This window comes from Psittacula echo (genome assembly GCF_963264785.1).
Source record: "Psittacula echo genome assembly, chromosome: 1".
NCBI lineage: Eukaryota > Metazoa > Chordata > Aves > Psittaciformes > Psittacidae > Psittacula > Psittacula echo.
The window spans coordinates 83,985,256-84,007,267 of record NC_137735.1 but is presented as its reverse complement, the minus strand read 5'-3'; the positions used below and the strand labels follow the sequence as shown (position 1 = coordinate 84,007,267).

Below are 22,012 nucleotides of genomic sequence, written 5' to 3'. Positions count from 1 at the left end.
TACCCAGACAGAGTAAGGTGAAACTGGTACCATGAATTCTGCTTGAAAGTTCGTCTGGAACAGTGCAAACCATCTATGAAAGTCCCAGAAAATGCACACTACAGATCCTTCCCAGCATGGACACAGTGTTAACCACTTCACGTCCTCCCCACAGGGCAACCCAGCAAAAAGTACATTACAGAGTCCAGAAAAGCAAGGGCAGAGACTAAAGTCCCTGGAGGCCCTAGATACAGTCCTAGATGAAGGGAACACGCTGAATCAGAGATGCACAGGGCCCCTGTGGGACAGAGACAGTGGCTGGGTTGCAGAAGAAACATCACAAGGCTGCTAGCTCTGTGTGGGGGCTGAGGAAGGGACTCACACCTACCTCAAATGCAGGAGATATTATAATCAGCCAGGGCCTGATCCTCTGCAACAAGACAGATCTAAGTTATCCTTACACAGACAAGTGCAAACACCCAGACAGTCCTGGAAGCCCATCATTCCACACTGACCTGGATGGTAGTAGTCATAGACTCTGACATAGCCTGGCTTCAAGTTGGTCACTCCAATCTCCCGCTCCAGATGCAGGACATAGGTCTCAGACTTGTGGCTCAGCTGGTGAAGAAGAGCAAAGGAAAGTTCACTTATGAGCTGTTCTTTTTATTCCTCACCCAAATTTGATCCTACTGATAGGCATCATTTTGATCCTACTCTGTAGAGTCAAAATGACTCTTGAAAATCCTGCTCTGCTAGTCCAACCCTGGATTCCCCACACAACTCTACAACTGCCCCCCACTCCTGCAGCTTCTCTAGTAGCAGACACATACCTTGTCCAAGTAGATGGCAACACCTCCTTGTGTTTGCTCAGTTCTTCTCACAGAGTGCCAGTGCTGCAGCTAGGACAGGAGAGCAGAGGAAGCAATTTAGTTGAGTCTTTTAAAAGCAAGTGTGAGACATCCCAACAAGGTTTAGGTAAGCTTGAGTGGGCAGATTCTCATTCACTCACTCCCAAATTTAGTTTGGACTCTTGCCTCTTCAGGCTGATCTCCCTGCAGGGCCAATCAGCTCCTGCAAAACTCAAGGAAGGCAACCTAGGTTACGTAGCTGTCAAGGATATGCTGAGTGAATTGGGCCAGAAGGATCACTATCCTCAAAGCACAGAGAGCTGACACTATGTTCATGTTTGCTGTGAGGCAGAGGACAAGGGATGGCGAGATTCCTCAAGAGAGAGACAGGCTACACCTTCCTATGCAACCTCCCCCTCTCCCTGGGCATATGGTCCCATTGACACCCCATCACCATCCTGATTCCAGGCTTCTTACAGACATCCCAGATCCTGGAGCCAGGATGAATCCAGACAGTAGGGACACCTCCACAATCACCATGTTGGAAATGGACCTCTTCCCAGTGTACCTGGGATCAAAAAGAGAGTCACTCACAGATTCCCCTTCCCTTCACCACCATACCCACATACACACATACATGTGTGCAGGACCCTGAGCCAGGAGCCCAGCCAGGACCAAGCAAGGCAGTCGTTTCTCCCTGTCACAGCAGGCAGGTGATGTCTGCACAGCTCTGAGCATCCCCGATTTGAGGTGACAACTTGCACTCTTTTCCCTAGCAAGAGCCAAAGCCCTCAGAAACAGTTCCCCATCCCCAGAGACACTTGTATCTTTCCTTCCCCGTGTTCCATCTGGACCTTCCACTGAAACTGCCTGGTGCCCCCACTGCAGTCAAGAAGCACCCCTCAGTTCTCCCACCATGCATGGCTTTCCTTCCCAATTGGAGTGATGTCTTTAGAGTCACCTGACATTGACATAGACAGTAACAGAGTGTATATCATCCTCAGTGCAATTGTCTGGCTCAGTTTTCACTCGCAAGGCAAAGGATGTGGAGACCTGTGGGGATGGCGTGTTGTACCTCAGCACCATCTGCAGGGAGACACCAAAAGACAGAATAAGACATGGATAATTAATTCAATATCATCTATCATACTTTTTTTTTACTGACTACTTTAATCCCCAAGATATGGGCCCCAGGCAGTGAATGGATAAACCATTCACAGTGAACACACTCATCCCAGTACCCAAAATAAAGGCCACTCAGATTGGAAGCTTTCCATGACCCATCCATCTGGGGGCTCCCTTCTCCTTGAGACTGTGCAAGTCAGGCACACGTTAGCACAACCACTGACAGAGCACTTCCACCCTCCAATACTTGAAAGCCATGGAAGCATCACTGTCCTCACATTTGGACACAGTCCTCCAGCAGACAGGTTCATTGCACTGGCAACAGGCTGGGGTTAAAGCACAGTTAATGTATGTTTCCTTGCAGAGAGCTGCAACGGAGAGTTTTGGTTTTGATAAGGTTTGTCCCAGCAGGGTCTGTGGGAGCCTACCTGGGTAAAGACACAACAGCTGCCTTGGGCCTGCACTGAGAACTTGCCCGGGACTTCTGTCAGTGCTGCCTCCTGCACTGACAGGCGGTTCTGGTAGGAGACCTGGAACTTCCTTCCAAAGCCTCTCTGGGACCTCACCCTCACTTCCGCAACCCCTTTTGTGCTGTACGTCAGCGCTGCATACTTAGCCAAGGCCTGCAGGGCGACTATCGTGTCCTGAAAATGAAGGAACAATTACATTTGCAGCTCTGAGACCCAAAGAAACTTGATCTCACTGTCCTGAGGACCTCCATATACAAGAGTTCCCCTCCTCAAAGCATTTGCACTTGCAAATATTGTGCATACACTGTACAGAGATTCTTTATCAAGCAACATCCCCTTCCCAGGCCACAAATTACCTGTGTTGAGGCAAACCCTCCGTAGGCATTCTGCTGCCTGGTGAGCCAGGCCACTATGCCAGAGGCTGTGGTGAGATCTGACCCTGTGACATTTGGCTTGGAGAGCAGGGCCAGGAGGACATAGGCTGTCAACTCCACATCCACAGACAGTGGCTGTGACCAAGGGCTGGTGCTGGGTCTGGGCTTGGATGAGGTCTGACTCCAGTGGATCTGCCCATCTGGGAAAGGAAAGCAATAGACGACATTGAGGGATGTCAGCAAAGAAATCCTGAGGCTTCCGAGGCACAGCGGCTTGTGTCTGCAAAGACAATCAAGTAAATTGCTCTTGACTGGGTCATCATGGCACTGAGTCAATTTGCAATCCCATGTATTTTGCAATATCTAATACTCCATATTACATACCAAGGTGATATGCAAAAACTAATATGCCAATAATCTGCATACACATTACCCCACACGCATCTGAGCTCTCCATTGCCCTGTTTGCCAGTCCACTAGCTACTTGATACTAGCTAGCTACCCACTCGCTAGTCCTGGGGGTCCAGGACTAACAAGAAGTGGGACAGCTTGCCAGCTTGCTTCCCTCTCTGGCCCTTTGCAGTCCTGCATAAGAAGCCCACTTCCCCCAGAGCCCAACCTACACTTCAGGTACCAGAAACGTGTGAGGGATTCGAAGAAAATCAGCCCGCACACCACAGCTGTGCCAGCACATACCTTGAGTTCAGAGACCAGCTGCCTCAAAACTCTCTTTGGTGAAGCACCTAGAGGGCAAGGCTACAGTCCTTCCGGGCTGCATGTAACCAAGGGCTCAGAAAGGTCACTCATCCTTTCTCTGATGTCCACCTGGCACTGAGGTTCCCATACCTGCTCTGATTGCCTTTTGATCAAGTGTATCAAGTAGCTCTTGCACGCGTTGAGAGTCCTTAGCCAGGGCAAAGGTGTAGGCCAGCAGGGCCTGAGTGTAAGTGCTGGCAGCTTTGGGTAGGGAAGGAGCAATGCAGCCAAGAGCCTTGTGCACCACTGTACTCTACAGGAAAGAGTTTCCTGGGTGTTAGTCACATCGAACATATGTGAGGCAGGCAAACACTGAGACACAAGCAGAAGGATGCACTAGCATATGCAGACACAGAAAGTACCCCAAACATTCACCCAGGTATCCCTGTGCTTGAGCCTGCCCTCTTCCCTTTGTATCAGTGCAGCACCAGTAAGGACTGTTCTCCAGCCCCTGGTGTGACATGCTTGACAGACCCCTTCTCTGAGCTGGTTATTGTCTTTAGTAGTGCTCTCTCAATGAAATGAATGCCATTTCTGCTGGAATAACACCATCACATCTTACTTTCCAAGTCCAAACACAAGAGCAAAAGCTCACCATTGTAAATGCTTACACACAACACACTGACCAAGATTACTGTGTTCAGTTCACCTCCACAGGGCCTTACAGCATCACTGGGATTTCCAGTTTCCCCCAGAACACCAACTGCTCTTGGCAAGAAGCAGCAAATCCACTGGTCTCAGCAGCATTGTATTCCAGCATTTAGCTATGCTATTCCAAACATGAGCCAAAGGCTTGCAGTGGTTGCTGTCCCAAAAGGCCCCAGGGTCCAACTGCTGCTTTTTGGTTGCTGTCTCTTGCTAAAGCCCAGCAGAAGCACCATAAGCTAAGCTTCCATCATTTCAGTAAGTCCTACTTTTCTGTTATTACTTTGCCCACAAGCGTCTTGAAGAAGGCCTGCCTCAGCGACACCACTAAGCTCTTCAGGATTCAAATCTTGATGCAAAAGCATGGCAAAGAATCCCAATATTTACCTCTGGTGTCTCTCCTGCCTCCAAGTACGCAGCAGTGATGTAGGCAGCCAAGGGTATTTCCCCATCCACACCTCCCTACAAAAAGCATAAACATCCAAAAAGCTGGAAAAGTTAATACCCAAAGACCTGAAGCTTTTCAGCAAAGGTCCCACCTATTCCTGGCTTGCTCCCACACAAGAAAGCAGAACAACACAGGAAAGTGAACTCAACTATTATCAGTACACTCAGCAAGAACTGTTCTGAGTCCTTTGAGGTGCTCTGGCTCCTACCTTCATGGCTGTGTGGAAAAGCTGGCCCACATTTCTGAAGCAACCATTGGGAAGCTGGTGAAACTCCAGCCAGGTAAGAGCAGCTTGGATGGTCCTGTTGTCCAGGAAAATGTATGGCTTGGCTTGGACAAAGCATTTAACCACAAATGCGGTCAGCCTGGTTGGGGAGAGAACACAAAAAAAGGCATAAGAAAGGGAAGAGATAAGCAGAAAGAGATGGAGTGAATGAAAGAGAGGGAAGAATGAGTGGAAAGAAAGAACCTAAGCAGAAGTTGAGGAAAAACAAAAAAAAAGTGGGAGCTTTAATCTGGTGGGTCTCTCCTCACCTATTGTTGTGCTATTCCTAATTTGCTGCTCCAAGGACAGTTTATCCTCAGGAGAGCTGCATACCCCTGGGGAGCTCCTAGCCCACAAAATGTCTGCAACACTTTGGGTTCAACAGGATGGAATGGATTCAACAGTGGAAGCAGACAACTGCCCACCTCCAGGCTGTCAGACAGCAGGTAGACAGCTAGGAGAGAGACCAGGGCTTACCAAGTATTACCGTACTCATCCTTGGTGCCAAATTCACTGTAGGAACCATCAGGGTGCTGATACTGCAGCTGTATCTGGTACCCTGGAAAGCGGGATAGGACATGAGTGCTCAGAATGGTATTTGCAATGAAATCACTGTGAAGGGAATGGGATAGTTGAGTGCTCTGAGTGGAAGGGGAGTAGTCACCCAGGACTACTGGTAGATTGGACACTGGGGAAAGCAGAGGAGCAGGGTGGGTCTGTTGTACTTGCCATTGCGCAGGAATCCTGTTGCCCTCTCCTTGATCTCAAGGGTCAGCTGCCTCGTCTTCTCCAAGTACTGTAGCACATAGACAATGGGAGCAAACAGCACCATGTTCTGCTCCCCACAGCCATGGGGCAACTGCACCAGGTGGTCCATGTTCTGCAGTGCCATCCCCATGAGGTCACCTGAAACAGAGCATAGGCACCTCACCACCTCCAGGACAGGAGGCTTGAGGATTCACCTCCTCATACCTGAGGCCCATTCTCAGCAGTGCACCCAGCACAATAGCCCCAGCACAGCAGTGTGGGGGCAACTCTGTCCACCCAGTTTATCAGTTACACTGTGCCCTCCATATGGACAGTACACATTGCCATCCCATAAACAGAACACTCTCTCCCTTGCTGAATGTTTTAGGTTATCAGGAATTAGGAAACACAGCTGCACACATGGGGAGAATAAGGCACTGAAGCCTTGGAAACCTTAGAAAGCGTACGGAGGTTTTCTAAACTCAGAGATTTGGGATTTTAGCGAATTCCTTACCAGTAACCAAGACAGTGGCTCTGACTGAACCTTCAATCACATCTAGAGGCAACATCAGGGACACAGACTCCTGTGCTGGATTCCCTGACACCGATGGAGTGTGGGGAGGACAAAAAGAAATGCATTCTGATGAAACAGCCTTCAAAATCCCCAGAAACTGTTCAAGACTGTCCTGTGCTAACACCCCATTTCCCATCACAGGGGTTGCAGATCACCTCAAAAACCCTGTCCCATTCCACCTCCAGCTTCATCCACCTCATGATGCCTGCACTGTCCTAACAGCCTTCCCGCTAAAGAGGATGAGAGGATTTTCTCTTGGAAACCCCCTGTGGTCAAAGCCACCTGCTTTTCTCTATAGAAGTTACTCCACCTCACTTCAGATTTCAGTTGCAGGCATGTCTTCTCAATGTGCCTTGTGCTCTCAAAATCTGCTAATGGCCCCCTCATACACCATCATACACAACAGTCCTAAGTCATGTCCTCCAGCCTTGCCATCTTCAGTAGTCTCATTACTACAGGTGAAAAAGGCCTCAAGCCTGTCACATTACTGTCAGGGATGTTGATGCTAGAAGATGGGACCTCCCCACATCCTTATCCAGGGGAAGCCCTAGATGGCAATTAGAGCATGCTTCTGCAGCTTGGTCATGATGACAAGAGAAAATATTCCAACAAGTAGAAAGATGCAGGAAATGGTTAGGCAGGAAGCAGGTGATGAGCAGGGTGAAAGAAGAAAAAAATCTCTACCTTTTTCAGGACACAGGATGGAGCTGTGAGCCTTTTCTACCAACACTCCCTCTGGCTGTTGGAGCACATAGATGTTGCATTATAATGAGCACACAGGAGAGAAACAGGATTACAAGTGGATTAGAAAGAGATATGGACAAAATCCTGTTTCAGGCTGGAGAGTCAGCTGGAGTAACATCACTATCATATAAAACCGCAAATTATCGCAAATAGTTTTCTTTTCAGATAAGAAAACAGCGTGTGTTTTCAGAATATTATAACTGCTGAATGTCTGTGAAACTGATATTGTAAGAATCAGCAGAGAACTCAGGAATGACGACATACAAGAGTGCACATACTTGAAGTTTTCCATGGTATGAAGTGGAGGATACATCTTTACTTCCCACATTCATCAGCCCTCATCGTTGGGCCCAGCTCAGGCCCTGAGATTCTAATTACACACCTTGAGCAGCAAGTGGTGACTCCCAAAATTAACTCACACAAAATCTGGGAATTGCACAAAGCCCACTTTTAGGTCTAGGTAACAGAACAGCTTGTCTGACCCGGACTAGAAGGAGTTTGGTGATCGTGTCTTTCTGTCCTTGGTTTGGGACAAATGGTGTCTCTTCGCCACAGAGTTCTTTGGTGGCCACAGCCTCTGTGCTGAGAGTGATGTTCATGAGCCCTGAAAATAACAATTAGGTGCATAAAACATCTTTTGAGAAAGCACTTCCCATTAACATAACAGAAATCACCTGTTTACAATGAAAAACTAATCAGAGCCCTGTATGGTTCTGTACCTCCTAGCACAGACTTGTGAGTAATGATGACCTTAGGATGACTGCAAATGAGTACTCTGGTTAACGGGGCAAATAACTCCTCACTCAATCTCAGCTCTTACAAAACATCCCTACTTTGGTCCCATCTCTTCCCACTTCCACCACCCCATCTTGCTGTTCTTCTCACCTAATTGCTCTGCTGTGACACTCCAGTGAAAGGTCTTAGCTTCACCAGCACATAAGCAACTGCTGTAGACACAGCCTTTGCATGGCTCTAGCTGGAGGTGTGCAAACTCCTTCAGGGTCACTTGAATCTGAAGGGGCAGAAGGGATGGCAGTGGTACCAAGATAAACATCACAGGCCATAGATTTCAGCCATCTCCTACCCAGCCATACCCTGCTTTTCTTGCAGAGGCTATCAGGGCTCACCTACCTTCATGCATCGCTGCAGGTAGTTGAAGACTGTGGCCTTCAAGATGAAGGTCTCACCCTGGATCACCGAAGATGGCAGTGCAAGATCTACAAGGAAAGGCTTGAAAACAAGCAGACTGGTGGTTGGAGCAAGCCCAAAGCCATTAGGTCCTGTGCAGAACATCCCTGCTCTCCATTCTGTGATGGCATCAGGCACAGTGACAGTGACACTCTTGTTCCTATTGGGACTGAAATGCAACAGAAATGCAACAGAAACATTTAACTGAATCTTGCTGGATGCAGCACCAGGTGGCCTGGTCTGCACCCTTCTGCCAGTGCACCCTCATCCCCTAACCTCAGTCCCCCAATATCTGCTGAACTTGTAGCCCTTGTGGGTCCTCAGAGAAGAATGGAACCACTGTCTCAGATGTTTATATCAACAGAACATTTTTGACAATAGGTTATGTGGCTGCAAGATCCATCAGTCACACTCAGTGCTTTTCTCGGGCAGCACTTGCCCTTTGCACATCTAAAAATGGTTTACAGAAGTCAGCAGTTTTATTCTTCTTGGCCTAGGGATGGAGAACCAGACACGTGAAAAGCAACAGGACTGGCTCAACATCAATAGAACTCAGCAGAAGAGACAGACCCAGCCATTCACCTTCCTGTGAAAGACTGACAGCTTGAAGCCCAACATGAAGACAGGGCAGAGACTTGCCTTGTGCCCACATCACAACTTCTCAGAGCTGCAGACTGTTCTGTGGCTGCTATCACAGCAGACATCTAAACAGCCCTAGCTAAAGCAAATGATATTATTTGACTCCAGTAACTCGAGACTTTCACTTTTGCCAGCCACATACAAGAAGGCAACACATACAATATCACCGTTGGTGACTCAGATTAGGCTAGTGGACAAACCACACAGCAGATATCTGCTGCTAGGGAGAGAAGAGATTAAGTAGCTGGAAGGACAGTGGAGATGGGAGAGGGCAGATGTGGGGGCATCTGCCCTGAGCAGACTCCAGTCTCCAGACACCAGACAAGGATTTCCTAAAGTTGGAGATGAAAAGTCTCCAAAAGCTCCCTCAGCAGACCTTGTGCTCTCACTGAACCGCACAGGACACAACTCCCTGTCTTGTGAAGGACTTCTTTGGAAATCAGCTTCCCCTGCATCCCAGGATACATCCTGTGAGCAGAGTTTGGGAAATGCAGACCACAGAGATAAACAAGTAGCGTGTAGGCAGTAAATAAAGCTGTTTTGCTGCACCACAACTGCTTTCCTATCTTCCTGCGTCAGCCACCTCCCATGGATGGACAATACTTCTGTATGATCATCTAGTAAAGGAAAGCGTATATGATGTAGACTCCTATGAGAAATGGCCTGACAGATATGAACCCCATGACATGTCCTAAGGAATTTTCCTCAGCAGCTTATGATCTAAACTGCTGCCATTCCCAGTCACACTAAGCTACCCAGACTAGATCCCCACAGCTCAGCTTACTCACCCCAGAGAATACATGTCCCACATCCAGGTTTTGAGAAGATGCTTGTCTACTTTCTCTTCAGATGAAGAAACAGGTGGAAACATATTGGGCTTATAGGTAGATGTTGTCAGATGCTCTGCTGGAAACAACAAAGCCCCAGTCACCGCAGGGTCTTCAGGCCCTGGTTTAGAGCAGAGCAGCTCAGGCTGCAGTTAATGCAATCAGCTCAAGAAACACAGTACTTGAACAGAAGGTTCTATCCCAGATTTTAAAATCTCTTGCTCCATTTCAAATGTCAGATGTACTTGGGCCTTACTTGTACTTGTAGGCACCATGGGAAAGGCAACCATTCCTTCACCTCAGCAATCAGACCTAGGATCCAGACAGCCCACCAACGTTTCAGAGCCAGAAGCTGTGAGCCCCAGGCAGCCTCACAGTAGCACAACAGGTTTAGAGCCAGGGAATGCTCTTTCTCCTCCATTTGCAGTTACAGCAAGTTCTGACTCTCAGCTCAAACCCAGGACTGCTTTCACCTGAAAGACTAAGCATCCCCTGTAAGAAGGAACAGTTGGCAAATGCTTACTGTTATGTGATTCATGGGTCTGACCAAACATCAACATGGGCCTGGAAGTAAACATTCTTTTTTCCTGCAGCATAGTTGTTGATGGAGTGGTTGGACACACTCTGGGTTTCCTGATATTGGTGTTGGATATAATCTTCAACCCCATTTCCTGTAAGAAAAAAGAACTGATGCACCAGAAGCTTGTATTTTCCTCTCTGCCCTCCACCCTGTACCTCTTTTTTGCCTTCATGCATGGGGGTCTTGGCTGTCTTCTGGCTTGGGAAAGTATTCTCTTGCTTCATTTTAAGAAGGAATTACTGAAATCCTCAGCAATGGGCAAATGAGTTCTTCAGAGATAGTACATCTGGCCTGAGTCAGCCAAAGTTATTCTTGTTCAAACATGGTTATTTAGCTGCTATGCCTTCTTAGCCTGCCGAGCACAATTGCTCATGCTACAGAGATCAGACCAACTATGTGAAATTCAGTTAAAGTAACCAATACCTTGGCATCCTGAATCACACAATGAAAGTGCAGTAACCACACAGTTTCTTCTCAATCAACATTTCAAGTTGTTTATTCAAATAACAACTTAGTTACAAGGGCCTAAACTGGACCTGTTCCCTGTGCTGTCTGTAACAGCATCCCTAGGATATTGGTAAAGTCAGGGGGCCACATTTCCCTCAGTTCATAAATTATCCCAGCCCACCAAATCAACCATTTTTACCCTGAATGCTGTAAACACATCATGCTCATCAGAATTTGGGAACCTGCATGACTGATCATCTTCAGACACTTGGCGAGGATACCTGGAGTTATGATCAGATGGGAACAGCCTATAGATCTGAGAAAGCAAGGAAAAGGAGGAAAAAAATCAGCACAGATAAAATCTGGCGTTCCCTTCCTGTCATACTTCCAAGGCCTGCTTGAATTGCTCCTGGCTACTGTGCGTGAGCACACGCCAGAAAGCTCAGGCTTACTGTCACTCTTCTGACAGAGCCAAGACAACCCGCTGAACTGAACACGAGGCAGAACAACAGACGCTGATTTACCACTGGTGCACCAAGTGATGTTCAACTTTTCTTAACACTTGCCCACTAACCCTTATCCGTGCCACACTGAGAGTGCTGATGATCCCAAATGCTCAAAGCTCTTCCCAGAGTGGGAGATAAGCTCTGCCCAGATGCAATGACCTGTCAGTCCCCTTTCCTCCCTGTTTCCCTCCTTCATGTCAGCACAAGGGAAGGGAAGAATTAAGAGCAGGCTCACTCACCAAAGAGCGGCTGAGCTCTTTTCCTGTCTTCAGCCCAAGGACACTTTGATCCACAGCCCAGATGGCACACGTGGACCCAGGAGATGCCTGCAGGTGGAGACCAACCTCTGAATCAGGAAGAGTCTCCGGTGTTGAGAAGGCCAGCTCCACCTGGATGGGAAGAATGCAGGCAAAACCCAAGTGACATTTCTGCAGCTGGCCATGCTACCAATTCCTGAGCAGGGAAGGCACCTACATGATGAGAGTTTCCAAGGACTTCCCTTGGATGGAAACCCAAGGCATGTCCCAAGGACCCCCCAAAGGTATTTAAAATGTCATCATGTTGAGATTCTAACAGGAAGGGTGGCAGAGGGGGAACCATCAATGTACTGGAGATATTCCTGCATCAGCATTCTCACACAGCATCCTCTTTACCCAGAAAACCAGCCAGCCATGATCACACACCTTACACAGCTGTCTTTCTGCTCCTTTTGAAGCCCAGATCTAAAATAAGCTTAGTCCTTACCTCCGGGTTCTTTAAGAGGTTAGTCTCAGTTTCCCAAGCGCTCTTCACATACTTGTGCACAGCACGTACTTGCTCCATACATTACAGCACACTTCATCACTCATGCACTGCAATTCATGTGACAGCATCATGTGTAGTATCAGTCACACACAGCTACATATATTATGTATCCCTCAGTCTCTTCTTTGCAGCTGACACATTCACTCTCACACATTTAGCCATGGACACAAATCCTACCTTATTTCTGAAACACATGGAGACACTGAACACGGCAGAATCGGCAATGATTTTTCCATTAGGGAAGATAACATAAACAACAAGTCTTGGAGCTGGTGCAAAGATCCAGCTGAAGGTAAGAGGAATGGAGAAGAAGCCTTTCAGCACTAGATGGAGGAGAGGGAAGAAGAGAAAGTAGTCTTATAAGTAAAAATGGACTCTGATCAGGTTTTGCCATTTTGCATGTATCTGTTTAATTCCTTTCTTCAAGTCTTTCAAGGGACAAGGAGATTTCTGGAGACCACTGAAATATTCAGCACATCTCTGGATCTGTTATTCAAGACCAGCAAAAGACTCTTCCTGGTTCTGTTTATTGCCTCAAGGAAATTAAACAACAGTTTTGGAGTTCAAGCTTAGTTCCACAATGAGTGAGAGGCTCAGATATCTTTTGAAGTCTCCCATAACCAAGCACATCCCATCCCATCACCAACAAAGTGGCGACTTATACCCCAAAGCACCTATAATTTAGGTTTTAAAAAAAAAGAACTAGAGAAGCAGGCAACAGTGAGTCAAAATGTGGCATCCTAACGACTCAGATTACTTGCAGACAACTGCAAATTAAAGCAGAAGAGGTTGGGTAGAGGTTTTATAGAGGGTAAGGCTATAGTTCCATGCTATTTGTAGGGGCAGCAAAAGGAGATTTTGAGAATTAAGGCAAAGGAGGATGAGCCTATGAGCTGGGAAATGCTGAGTATTGTTCACTTGCTACCAAGCAGAAGGAAACCTGAAAGCTGGAAAGGCATGCTACTCTGATGCAACAGAAAAGTGGTGAGCCAACTCTAAACTGCCAAGAGGCTTATGCCACATATTCAGCTAAGATGAGCTGACACAGACCACTGGTGCTTGTAGACATGAAACAGGGGAGTGCACTTACATCTTGGCAGTCCAACCCAAACAGTCTTCTGACCTGCATGGACTATCCTTCTTCTCCCTGTGACCTAGGGAAGGTAGAGAAAGGGAAGAAAATGCCAGTCACGTAGTCATTGCGATTACTACGCAGATTAAGGTAGCCCTGAAACTGGAGATTAAACAGGGGCAGAGGAAGGGATATGAGCTTTACTTGCTCTCAGGTAGCAGGGAGAGCTCAGGGGATCAAGAGACTTGGGGGAGAACAGGTAAGGCAAATATCTGCCCTGCACCTGTGCAGAGCCTGAAAGAAAGGTGCTGCCTTTCTTGCTATTACTGCAGCCCTGGATTGAAACCAGGATCCAGCCCCATGATGGCTGGATGAGCTGCCTGTCTTGGGCTGAGCCAGATCTATCAAATACCAGGCTCAAATCTGTAGAAGAGCCTGATCTTGTACCTTGAACCATCACCCACTAGCAGTTCCCCAGAAACTCACAAAGTAGGAGAAGATGACACGCTTGGGCCCATGTTCCAGGTCCTCCTGGTAAATTCTGAAGTCCACCTGGATGGCCTGCATTTCACCACAAGGCACTGGTTTTGGCACACGGACAATAGAGAGAAAACTCCTGCTGGTGCTGTAGAACGGACGTATGAAGTAAGAGGCTCGCTGGTAACTCAAATCAACTGTCCCAGGCTCTCGATCCAAATCTTGATGCAGGACACTTGCCTGGTGAGACAAAATACCAAAAACCAAACGGTTAATCTCCCTGGTTAAGCAAGTCAGCTGCAAATCACTCTCACTGGAACTTGGTAAGAGACTCAGATCAAGTCTGAGCAACACCATAGCACAGGTCTGTATGTTGAGAGTTCATGTGGAAAGCAATTGGGATCAATAGAATAAGCTCTCAGGAGGAGAAAAAATCCAGAACACACTGAGGTGCTTCAGATTTGAACTACTGAAACCTTCAAGAAGGAACAAGGGAAGTGTCTGTGGAGCAATAAATAGCTCCGAGACACATTCGTACCCCTGCCAACAGAGCCTTCCTCACTTACCTCCAGTGCAGCTGAGGTGCTGTTCCAAAGAGTTGTATTCAGGCTAAATGAAGCTGTCCCACAGTCCCCAGTGATGTACTTCTGCTTAAATTGCTGCTTTCCATAGCTTACTATGAGGAGGACATTTTTGTTCTTCAGCGCCTTGCCTTGGTAGTTGATGACTTTAATCTGAGAACCGTGGTGAGCAAGAGAAGTGCAGAAGAGTCTAATCAGTGGACAGAATGTCTTGCTACTCGAAAGACAGCAAAGTCACCCTTTCAAGTCACTAACAATATTATCAACACTGCAACTGGTCACCTCCTATTATCATTTGCAGTACCATGTTCATTCACCCCCATGCTCTCTACCCCTTCACAGCAGAAGGCCTCCCACCTGCTGAAATTCCAGATGCTTGGGTTTTCACCCCAAATTTGAATAGCTGCTGCTCCTCCAGGCTTATTTGGAAATGATAGTCTTGGGTGTTATTCTCACTTCTGACAATTCAAGAGTTCTGTCTCTGCACATCATCCATGTCCTCCCAAGCCCCCAGCTGGAGGTGAGGTCAGAAAAGACACTAGATAACAGTCCCTGTGAAGGCATTGCTCATGCTCTCACCTCCAAAAGACTGTAACTAGGAATTACCTTGCCCCTGTATATCTCTCCAGAGTGGTAGTAAGAATTCACATCATCAAACAAGGCCATCCCGCCAATCTTGGAGATGAGTAACTTGTGGGAAGCATTGACGTGTGTCTCTGAATGACAGCAGTGAGACAGAAACTGTAAGGGAGGGAGCAAGGAAGCCAAGCACCCCTCAGCAACTTCCCTTCAGAGTGACCCACTGATAATACTGATGCACATGTTCAACTCCACATACATTCCATACCAGAGATCTGGGTATTTAGTCTTCTTCCTACTTCTAGACCTTAGAGAGGTCCCCCAAGCTTCACCACCTGAGACCAGATGCACTCAGAGTGAGTTTGTTATGCCATTAGGAACTGCTGGCTCTGTATTTGTAAGGTCAGACAGCAGGCCCCAACGGGCTCAGAAAGCTCAAAGCCCTTGCTAGCCTGAAAGTCCTCAGTGTTCTTGGTAAAATTAGTGCATCTTCACATGCCTCTTCCCAGCCACCAGAGAAGTTTCCAGTTACCTGTGCCGTCCTCTATCAGCAAGGCCTCTGCAACTATGCTGTCCTGATAGTACCTGAAGTCTCGACTGAAGGAGGACAGGCTCACATGTGTGAAGAAGCAACCAGTCTCATCTGTCTGGAAGTACAGAGAGAGGAAAAGGCACTGGGTAGCATTACTATTATTTCAGCCTTGCCTTACCCTGAGCACAAATGTGTGAATGCTGCTCAGCTCCTGCTACACATCTCACCTGGTTGTTAAATGCCTGACAGAGATCTGGTTTTGAAGCGCTGGGCAGGAATGGGGCTATCTTCTGACAAAGGTTCACATGAACCATCCCATGAACAGCTTTCCCATAAGCATATCTGTTTGGAGGAGAAGGGAAGGAAGAGGCAGTCACATGTAGTGAGAGAACACAAGGCTTGCTTTGCAGAGCACTTATTCGGAGACACAGAGGCCCACAGACCACTTACTCACAGGTATATTCACAATATAGCACAAGAGTGGCAGCCACACAGCAGGCTCAGGAGCCCTGACCCGGTAAGCAGGGTCAGTCTAGGGCACTGCAGTGATGGGAAATCACGGGCTATGTGATACAGCTAATGCCAAACTAACCTATTCTGGGACACCAGAGTGTTTTAGTTGCTAACTCAGCACAGAGCTCTGCACTTTACATCAGCATCAACCCGGGATATGCTGAAGGCATGCATCATCTCATGAGCAGAAACACAGGTGATTAATAAAATGCCTTTCATTAAGAAAGCACCTTTACACGAGGCACCTAGTGCTGTCCTTGGACTCTACCTGGGACAATTCCTTTTTGCCTCTCTCTAGTTTCTGTTAAAGCATAATCTGGAAAAGCTTCCTTCATTTCCCTTTTCTTCTTCAGGGAGATGAACACCAAACGTCTGACACATTCTGCCCCACAGATGGCTGCTTGTCAAAGGGTAAGTTGCTCCACCATGTTTTTGGTATAGAGACTTGTGGAGTGCCTTTAGAAAAGGGATGTCAGAGTACCAGAAGTTATAGGAATGTTTTGTGTGCAACAGAGCGCAAAGAGCTGCCATGGAAAATTCTGGCTTCCTGCAATTGAAGTGTAGTAAATTTCCCCAGAGCTCCCCATGGTGACTTAACCATCTTGTGCCCATCAGGCCAGAAAACAACATAGGGACATCCCTCCAAGCAGAGTCCTCACCTGCCACATACCCGGAGTGGGAAAGTTTTATCTAGTGCATAAATCTGACTTGGTGCCTCAAAGATCACTTCAAATTTTGGCAGCACTGGAAAGAAAAAACAGAACTGTAGGAAACACTGGCCAGGCACAACCTTTGCAGAGAATCAACATGAAGGTAAGACCATGGTGGAATAAGAGCCAGGAAATGGAGGAAGGTCACAAGAAGGGGAAAGGAAGATATCCCTTGTTTCTTTAACAGATTTGTGTGTACCTTTGTGTGATCTCAATTTATCTGGCACAGAGATCTGGAATCAGCTGTGTCAAAGACCTGTGGTCATACACAACACTCCTCCCAATCACTGACCCAAGGTCCCAGAGTGATCCCTCTCTCCTGAGCCTCTGCTCAGACTCTTTTCCATGACAGATACCATTACTTTTCTCATTTGCTGTCAGGATGATTATCATGAAATAAGCACCCAGCTTCCTGGATCAAGAGTACAAGGTCCTCTCTGCAGCTCAGACATGTCCTCCACATGCTCATACCATATTCCTGGACGGAGAAGCTGCCATAAGCTTTCGCGCTGGTGACATTGATGACATATGTCCCCAGCAAAGGCTCATCACTTAGCTGGAAAGACAGATCTGCAATGCCGTCTTGGGGGACCACATTCAGCCACTGCTCTATCCGGTTGTCCTTAGGGTCCTACACCCACAAGAAAGGAAGAAACAATAGTTTCAGCATCTCACTGATCCACAGCCCATAGAAAACGAGCTTCAGGATTTCAGCACTGCACACTACCAGGTTCTATACGTAAGGAATGAGGTTTGGTATAGGCTAGTCAAAACATTTCGAAGACAATATAATGCTCCCAGCATATGCCTCCCTACACTTATCTAAATCCTGATCCCAAGGAAAGATTCTTCACAGTTCCAACTTTTTCCATAAAGGTCAAAGTTGATCTGTCTACACTTGTGCAAGAACAACTCAGATTTCTGCTGAAGTAAGTAGGAGCATAACTTCAAGTAAGTGCATAAGAATAAAAAGAGTTAGTGTAAGAAATCTTGAAGTTCTACTATTCTACTCGGAGGCCTCAAAAATCTACCAGGAACTGAATGTGAATAGCTCAGTAAAATGGCTGTCATCAACATTACCATGACACCAGATTTCAGCATCACTCACCTGGAGAAACAGCGAAATCTGGAGGGGGGAAAGGCAAAAACCATTAGAAAACAGAAACACATGCCAGGAACACACACAAGGTACTTTGGGTGCAAATCCCTCTCTGATGGATGTGCAACTAGTGATTTGGAAATTTAGAGCACTGACAACAATATAAAGTAAAATAAACATCACCAGAAAGGAGAAATATCAGGTGAATCCATTACGGTGAGGTCTGGAGAAAGTGAAAAGCCAATCTGGAGGTCATCAGCACTTGCTAATGACTTCCTGGCAGAGCCCTCCATGGAGAAAACTCACTGCCCAAACAGACCTACTCTGGCTCAGCTGCAGCCTTCAGGGGTTACACAGATATACGATCATTTAGTTTGAAAGGAACCTCTGGAGGTCAGATAGTCCAACAGCCTGCTGAAGCATGTCTTCTTAGAGCAGATTGCTCATAGGCTCCTCCAGCTGAGTTCTGAACATCTCCACAGATGAAAATGCTTTCTCTGGACACCTTTTTCAAAATCTGATCATCGTCACAATGAAAATGTATTTCCTAATTTCTAATCTAATTTTCCATGTTTCAATTCATAGGAGCCACTCCCCACCACATATCCAGGAAAACCTGACTTCAAAATTATTCCCTTCCCATGACCCCATCACATCAGGAATTGCTCTTATGCTTGTATGTAAGATGAGCAAGAGACATGTACAGCTCTGTCATCTTTCTGAGTTACCAGCTTTTACTTGAGTTACTGTTCTCCTCTGGACACTCATCAAGCCTGGACCACAGACAAATGTGGAAGAGCTGGAAATTTGGCAGATGAGCAGAGTAGAAAGGAAGTAGAATCCACACATGGAACAAGGCAGCCTTTTCCACAGCAGCCCAGGGCTGGCTTACCGAATCATTGAGCACCATGAATTCCTCATCCAGAGTCACTATGCGGAATCTCACTGAAGGCAAAGAAATCAAGGAATATATTTGTCAGACCTCAGTTCTCCCATGCAGACCCCTGCTCTGTCTGTTTCCCCAGGTCCTGTCTCCATGATATACACATCTGTGGTAACATCTGACATGGATATACCCACATGTAAGATACCATAGAAATTACCTACTGCCTCCTGCAACTTCACAGTCACCACAAGCTGGACATTATAGCCACTGAACACATCACTCAATGGGAGACTGTTGAGCGATGTTTTCAATTATCTCAAAGCCTTCTGCTAGGGCTGTCTGTGAATTTCAGGCAATCACAGGCTTTCCATATAGTGTTACCAGTAAAAAGCCTAGGGCCCACAGCTGCTCCCTTTTGCAGCTCTCACCTGTCTGCCCTGGTTGATAGACGGGCTTGTCTGTTTGGATGAAGGTGCCACTTCTGGTCTTGGAGATCAGAACCTTTTCCTTCTCCTCAATACTGACCCCTTTGCCCGTGATGATCAGTTTGACAGTGGCAACCTCCTCTGTGCCATCAGCTGGAGGTGTAACCTATACAGAGAGAGCACACAGCTCCCAGGTAATCTGGGAGCCCTGAGCAGAAACTCAGAGTAAAGTGGAATAAACTAACCAGTTCCTCTCCACCTGTCCCAGGACATCCCCTCCAGTATCTAGATCCAGATCACATCGAGATCTCACTTAGACCTACAAGACAGCAGGAGGCCCAGCATGCCATGGAACCTGACCTTTTTTTGCCTCTGGTTAAGGAATTTTGCCTCCAGTGACCAGCAGGTGCCTTACACCTCTGAGTCTTCAAACCTGGTCAGGAGGATGGGCAGATGCCAGAAAGGTGGGAAACAGTAGCAGAGAATCAAAGGAGAGCAATAAAGCTGTAGCAGAGCCTCAAATGATGGGCCTTCAGAACTAGCATGTACTAGCAAGTAAGAAAGCCAGGTTAGAAAAGATAACCGGAAGGTGTTCCTGTCTCCAGCAGCCAAAGACCCCAGCAGCCTCAGCAGAGAATGTATTGTATAATAGAAGAGATGCTGTTTAGGCATATCTGCCTTATCCTAAATCTTTGCTAAATTCTCACCAACAATGAATAAACTCTAAGCTGATGCTTAAAAATAACAAGCACATCAGTTTCCATCCAACTGCTCTTCAGGAGCTCCTAAGAGCTGAGTTGCTGCCTGACTCCAGGTCCTACAGAAACCGCAGGATGTCAGGCAAAGCACCATTTCCCCAGGCTTTAGCTGTGAAGCTGCACAGGTCTTTTAGAGATGAGCTAAAGCTCCTTCATCTAGTCTGGGATGGAAGAGAAGGCACAGATGAGTTCTTTTTATATACCCAGAAGCGCAGTAGATTTTAACACATGTAACTGCAATTTAACAACTGATTCAGAAGGGAAATTCAGTGCTGACCAGCAGATACTCCGTTTGGCTTCGCATCCCTAGGCACCATCCACTCCCCCTCCTAGCAGACTCACTCCAAGGCAAAGTAGACCCTGTCCATGTCATCCCTTGTTAGGGAGTAACGTGAGGGATTTACAGTTCCAGAAGGGAAAATCAGTGATGGCATTTGCTCACCCAGAACTTAGTGCACATAAAAGCCTTCTTCTTCTGGACGGTTTCTTGCATTAAGAGCTCACGTCCTGTAGAGCGCTCCAGGACCAGATTCACTTGAAGCTTTTCTTCATAACAGGTGATATGGAGGCAGGCAACTTGGGTGGACGGGTAGTGGAGATCTGCAGGGATCACCACCAGATAACGTCTGGGAAAGGGAAAGAAGGCATCAAAGGTGGCACCAGGTTGAGGGCTCAGAGACATGAAGAGCTTCTCTGGAGTGTCCCACTACTGCAGAACTCAGCAATGTGCCGTGGCTTCAGTCAATATTGAAAAGAACCGTGAACCCAGCAAAGTGATGACTTCACTCATAACCTGGGAAATAGTTTCTGCTTGATTATCTGAACTACAGCCCTATATATTCCAGTTATCTCCTGAACTCCCAAAACTATTCCTTGCAGTCTTCAAAAGAAGTGGCCTCATAACCTTGCAGTCTAGACACCAGGGATTTGTTCTGGCATGGCAACTGAAGAAGCAAATATCCCTGGGTCTAAGGTCTTACATGGAAGCCCCCCAAAAAGGTGGCTTGCATTTAACTCACAGTAGCCAATCCTAATGCATTGGAGGTTAGGTAAAAGAGTCAGCTACCCTTTGGGGTGCTCTGTGATAGAGCAGGAAGCATGAAAGCTGATGGCAAGGAACGTGGTCCATCTACCTAGACCGACGCCTTCATGAAAGAGACCAAAACATAAGTTCCGCATCACTCACAGTTCGTGAAAAGCAGCTGCAACATGGAACAGAAGGCTCAGGAGGATGCCTATCCTCATCCTGGGGCTCTTGCTCCAGTGGCCCTCTTCCTCTGAAATCACTGAGGCCGTTTTTAGGGAGGCAATTGCTTTCTAGCACAGCCTAAAGAAGAGATGGTGTCAGGGAGGAGCCAGCCTCTCCCCACCTCTTCCCTTCTCCTGAGATTATAGCAGGCAGCAGTAGGGATGGGTGTACTGTGCCAAGTCCCCCTTAGCCAATAGCAGCCACTTTGGCTGCCACCCACTGGTTTAGAACATCCCCTCCTGCAAGGCTGCCATGGAGACATCTGACCAAATAGATTTTTCATGGTAAAAAACCAGCAAGAACTTTGCAGATCAGTGACCCAGGCCAGGTCCTGATCACTTGTCACTTGTGTCCCTTTGTTTCAGCTGGAGATGGATTGATTGGCTTGAGAATGGGAGCAAAACCTTGCATGTGCCTAAGGAAGCACTGCAGCAACACTAACACCAGCCAGCAACCATACTGAGCCAATGACTTTGCCTTTTCCTTCCCTGAATACAGGGAGGGAAATGGAAGTACATACTGGTCAACAGATCTCTCTACCAGCTCCCTGCAACACCCATCAGCAATGGCACCATCTGCAAGGCGAGGGCCTCAGGAACTGGTTCCAGTTCCTCATTGTTCATGTCTGGGTGCGAAAGGTCTAAGACACAGTCTTCTGGTTCTGTTTTTGAATTTGAGGGTTGGGTTAAAATCCACACATTAAAACATGTGGGACGTTTTCTAGCACAGATGACGATGTGCACAGAAGGGTGGACAACTGTGCTGTTTAACCAGCATGGCCTCCTGTAAAGCATGGTCACCATGTAAACTGCCTGTTGTGGGTGGTACTCAGATTGCATGAATTCTCAAAGTACATCCAAGACTTGTGTGAGACAGCATTGGTCAGCCCAGGCTGCAATGTACCAGGGACTGCCCTAATAATACAGATAGCTACAGTTCTGTGCCTGGAAATACTTCCCTGCACTGTTTAATAGTGCTAACGCAGCCTAAGCTTTCCATATCTGGGTCCCAACACGGTGCTACTCAAGCAGGCAGTTGGGATCTCTTTGGCAAAGCCAGGTTCCAGGATGTCCAGAAATTCCCCAGAAATCTCTGTTCCCAAGGTTCTCCATACTCTTTTTCCAGATGGGGCTGAGAAGACCAAGTCCTCTCTCAACTCTGTCAC

The 22,012-nt window shown here is 47.2% G+C and overlaps 1 protein-coding gene across 1 annotated transcript; it reads right to left on the bottom strand.

The window, feature by feature from the left end:
• Positions 1-368: 368 nt before the first annotated feature.
• Positions 369-20,843, bottom strand: LOC308233006 (alpha-2-macroglobulin-like protein 1; the record flags this gene model as incomplete). The annotated part of the gene is made up of 35 exons (XM_080639472.1): positions 369-409; positions 495-597; positions 810-878; positions 1,305-1,395; positions 1,789-1,913; positions 2,381-2,596; positions 2,779-2,996; positions 3,643-3,805; positions 4,585-4,659; positions 4,854-5,010; positions 5,388-5,469; positions 5,640-5,816; positions 6,172-6,255; positions 6,916-6,970; positions 7,458-7,579; positions 7,861-7,987; positions 8,107-8,332; positions 9,591-9,708; positions 10,153-10,300; positions 10,856-10,972; positions 11,402-11,551; positions 12,144-12,289; positions 13,057-13,120; positions 13,525-13,755; positions 14,082-14,249; positions 14,703-14,812; positions 15,208-15,322; positions 15,435-15,549; positions 16,380-16,464; positions 16,902-17,061; positions 17,539-17,556; positions 18,422-18,474; positions 18,844-19,006; positions 20,041-20,224; positions 20,785-20,843. The coding sequence occupies 35 exons, from the start codon at positions 20,841-20,843 to the stop codon at positions 369-371; spliced, it is 4,335 nt and encodes a 1,444-aa protein (XP_080495598.1).
• Between the last annotated feature and the right edge of the window lie 1,169 nt (positions 20,844-22,012).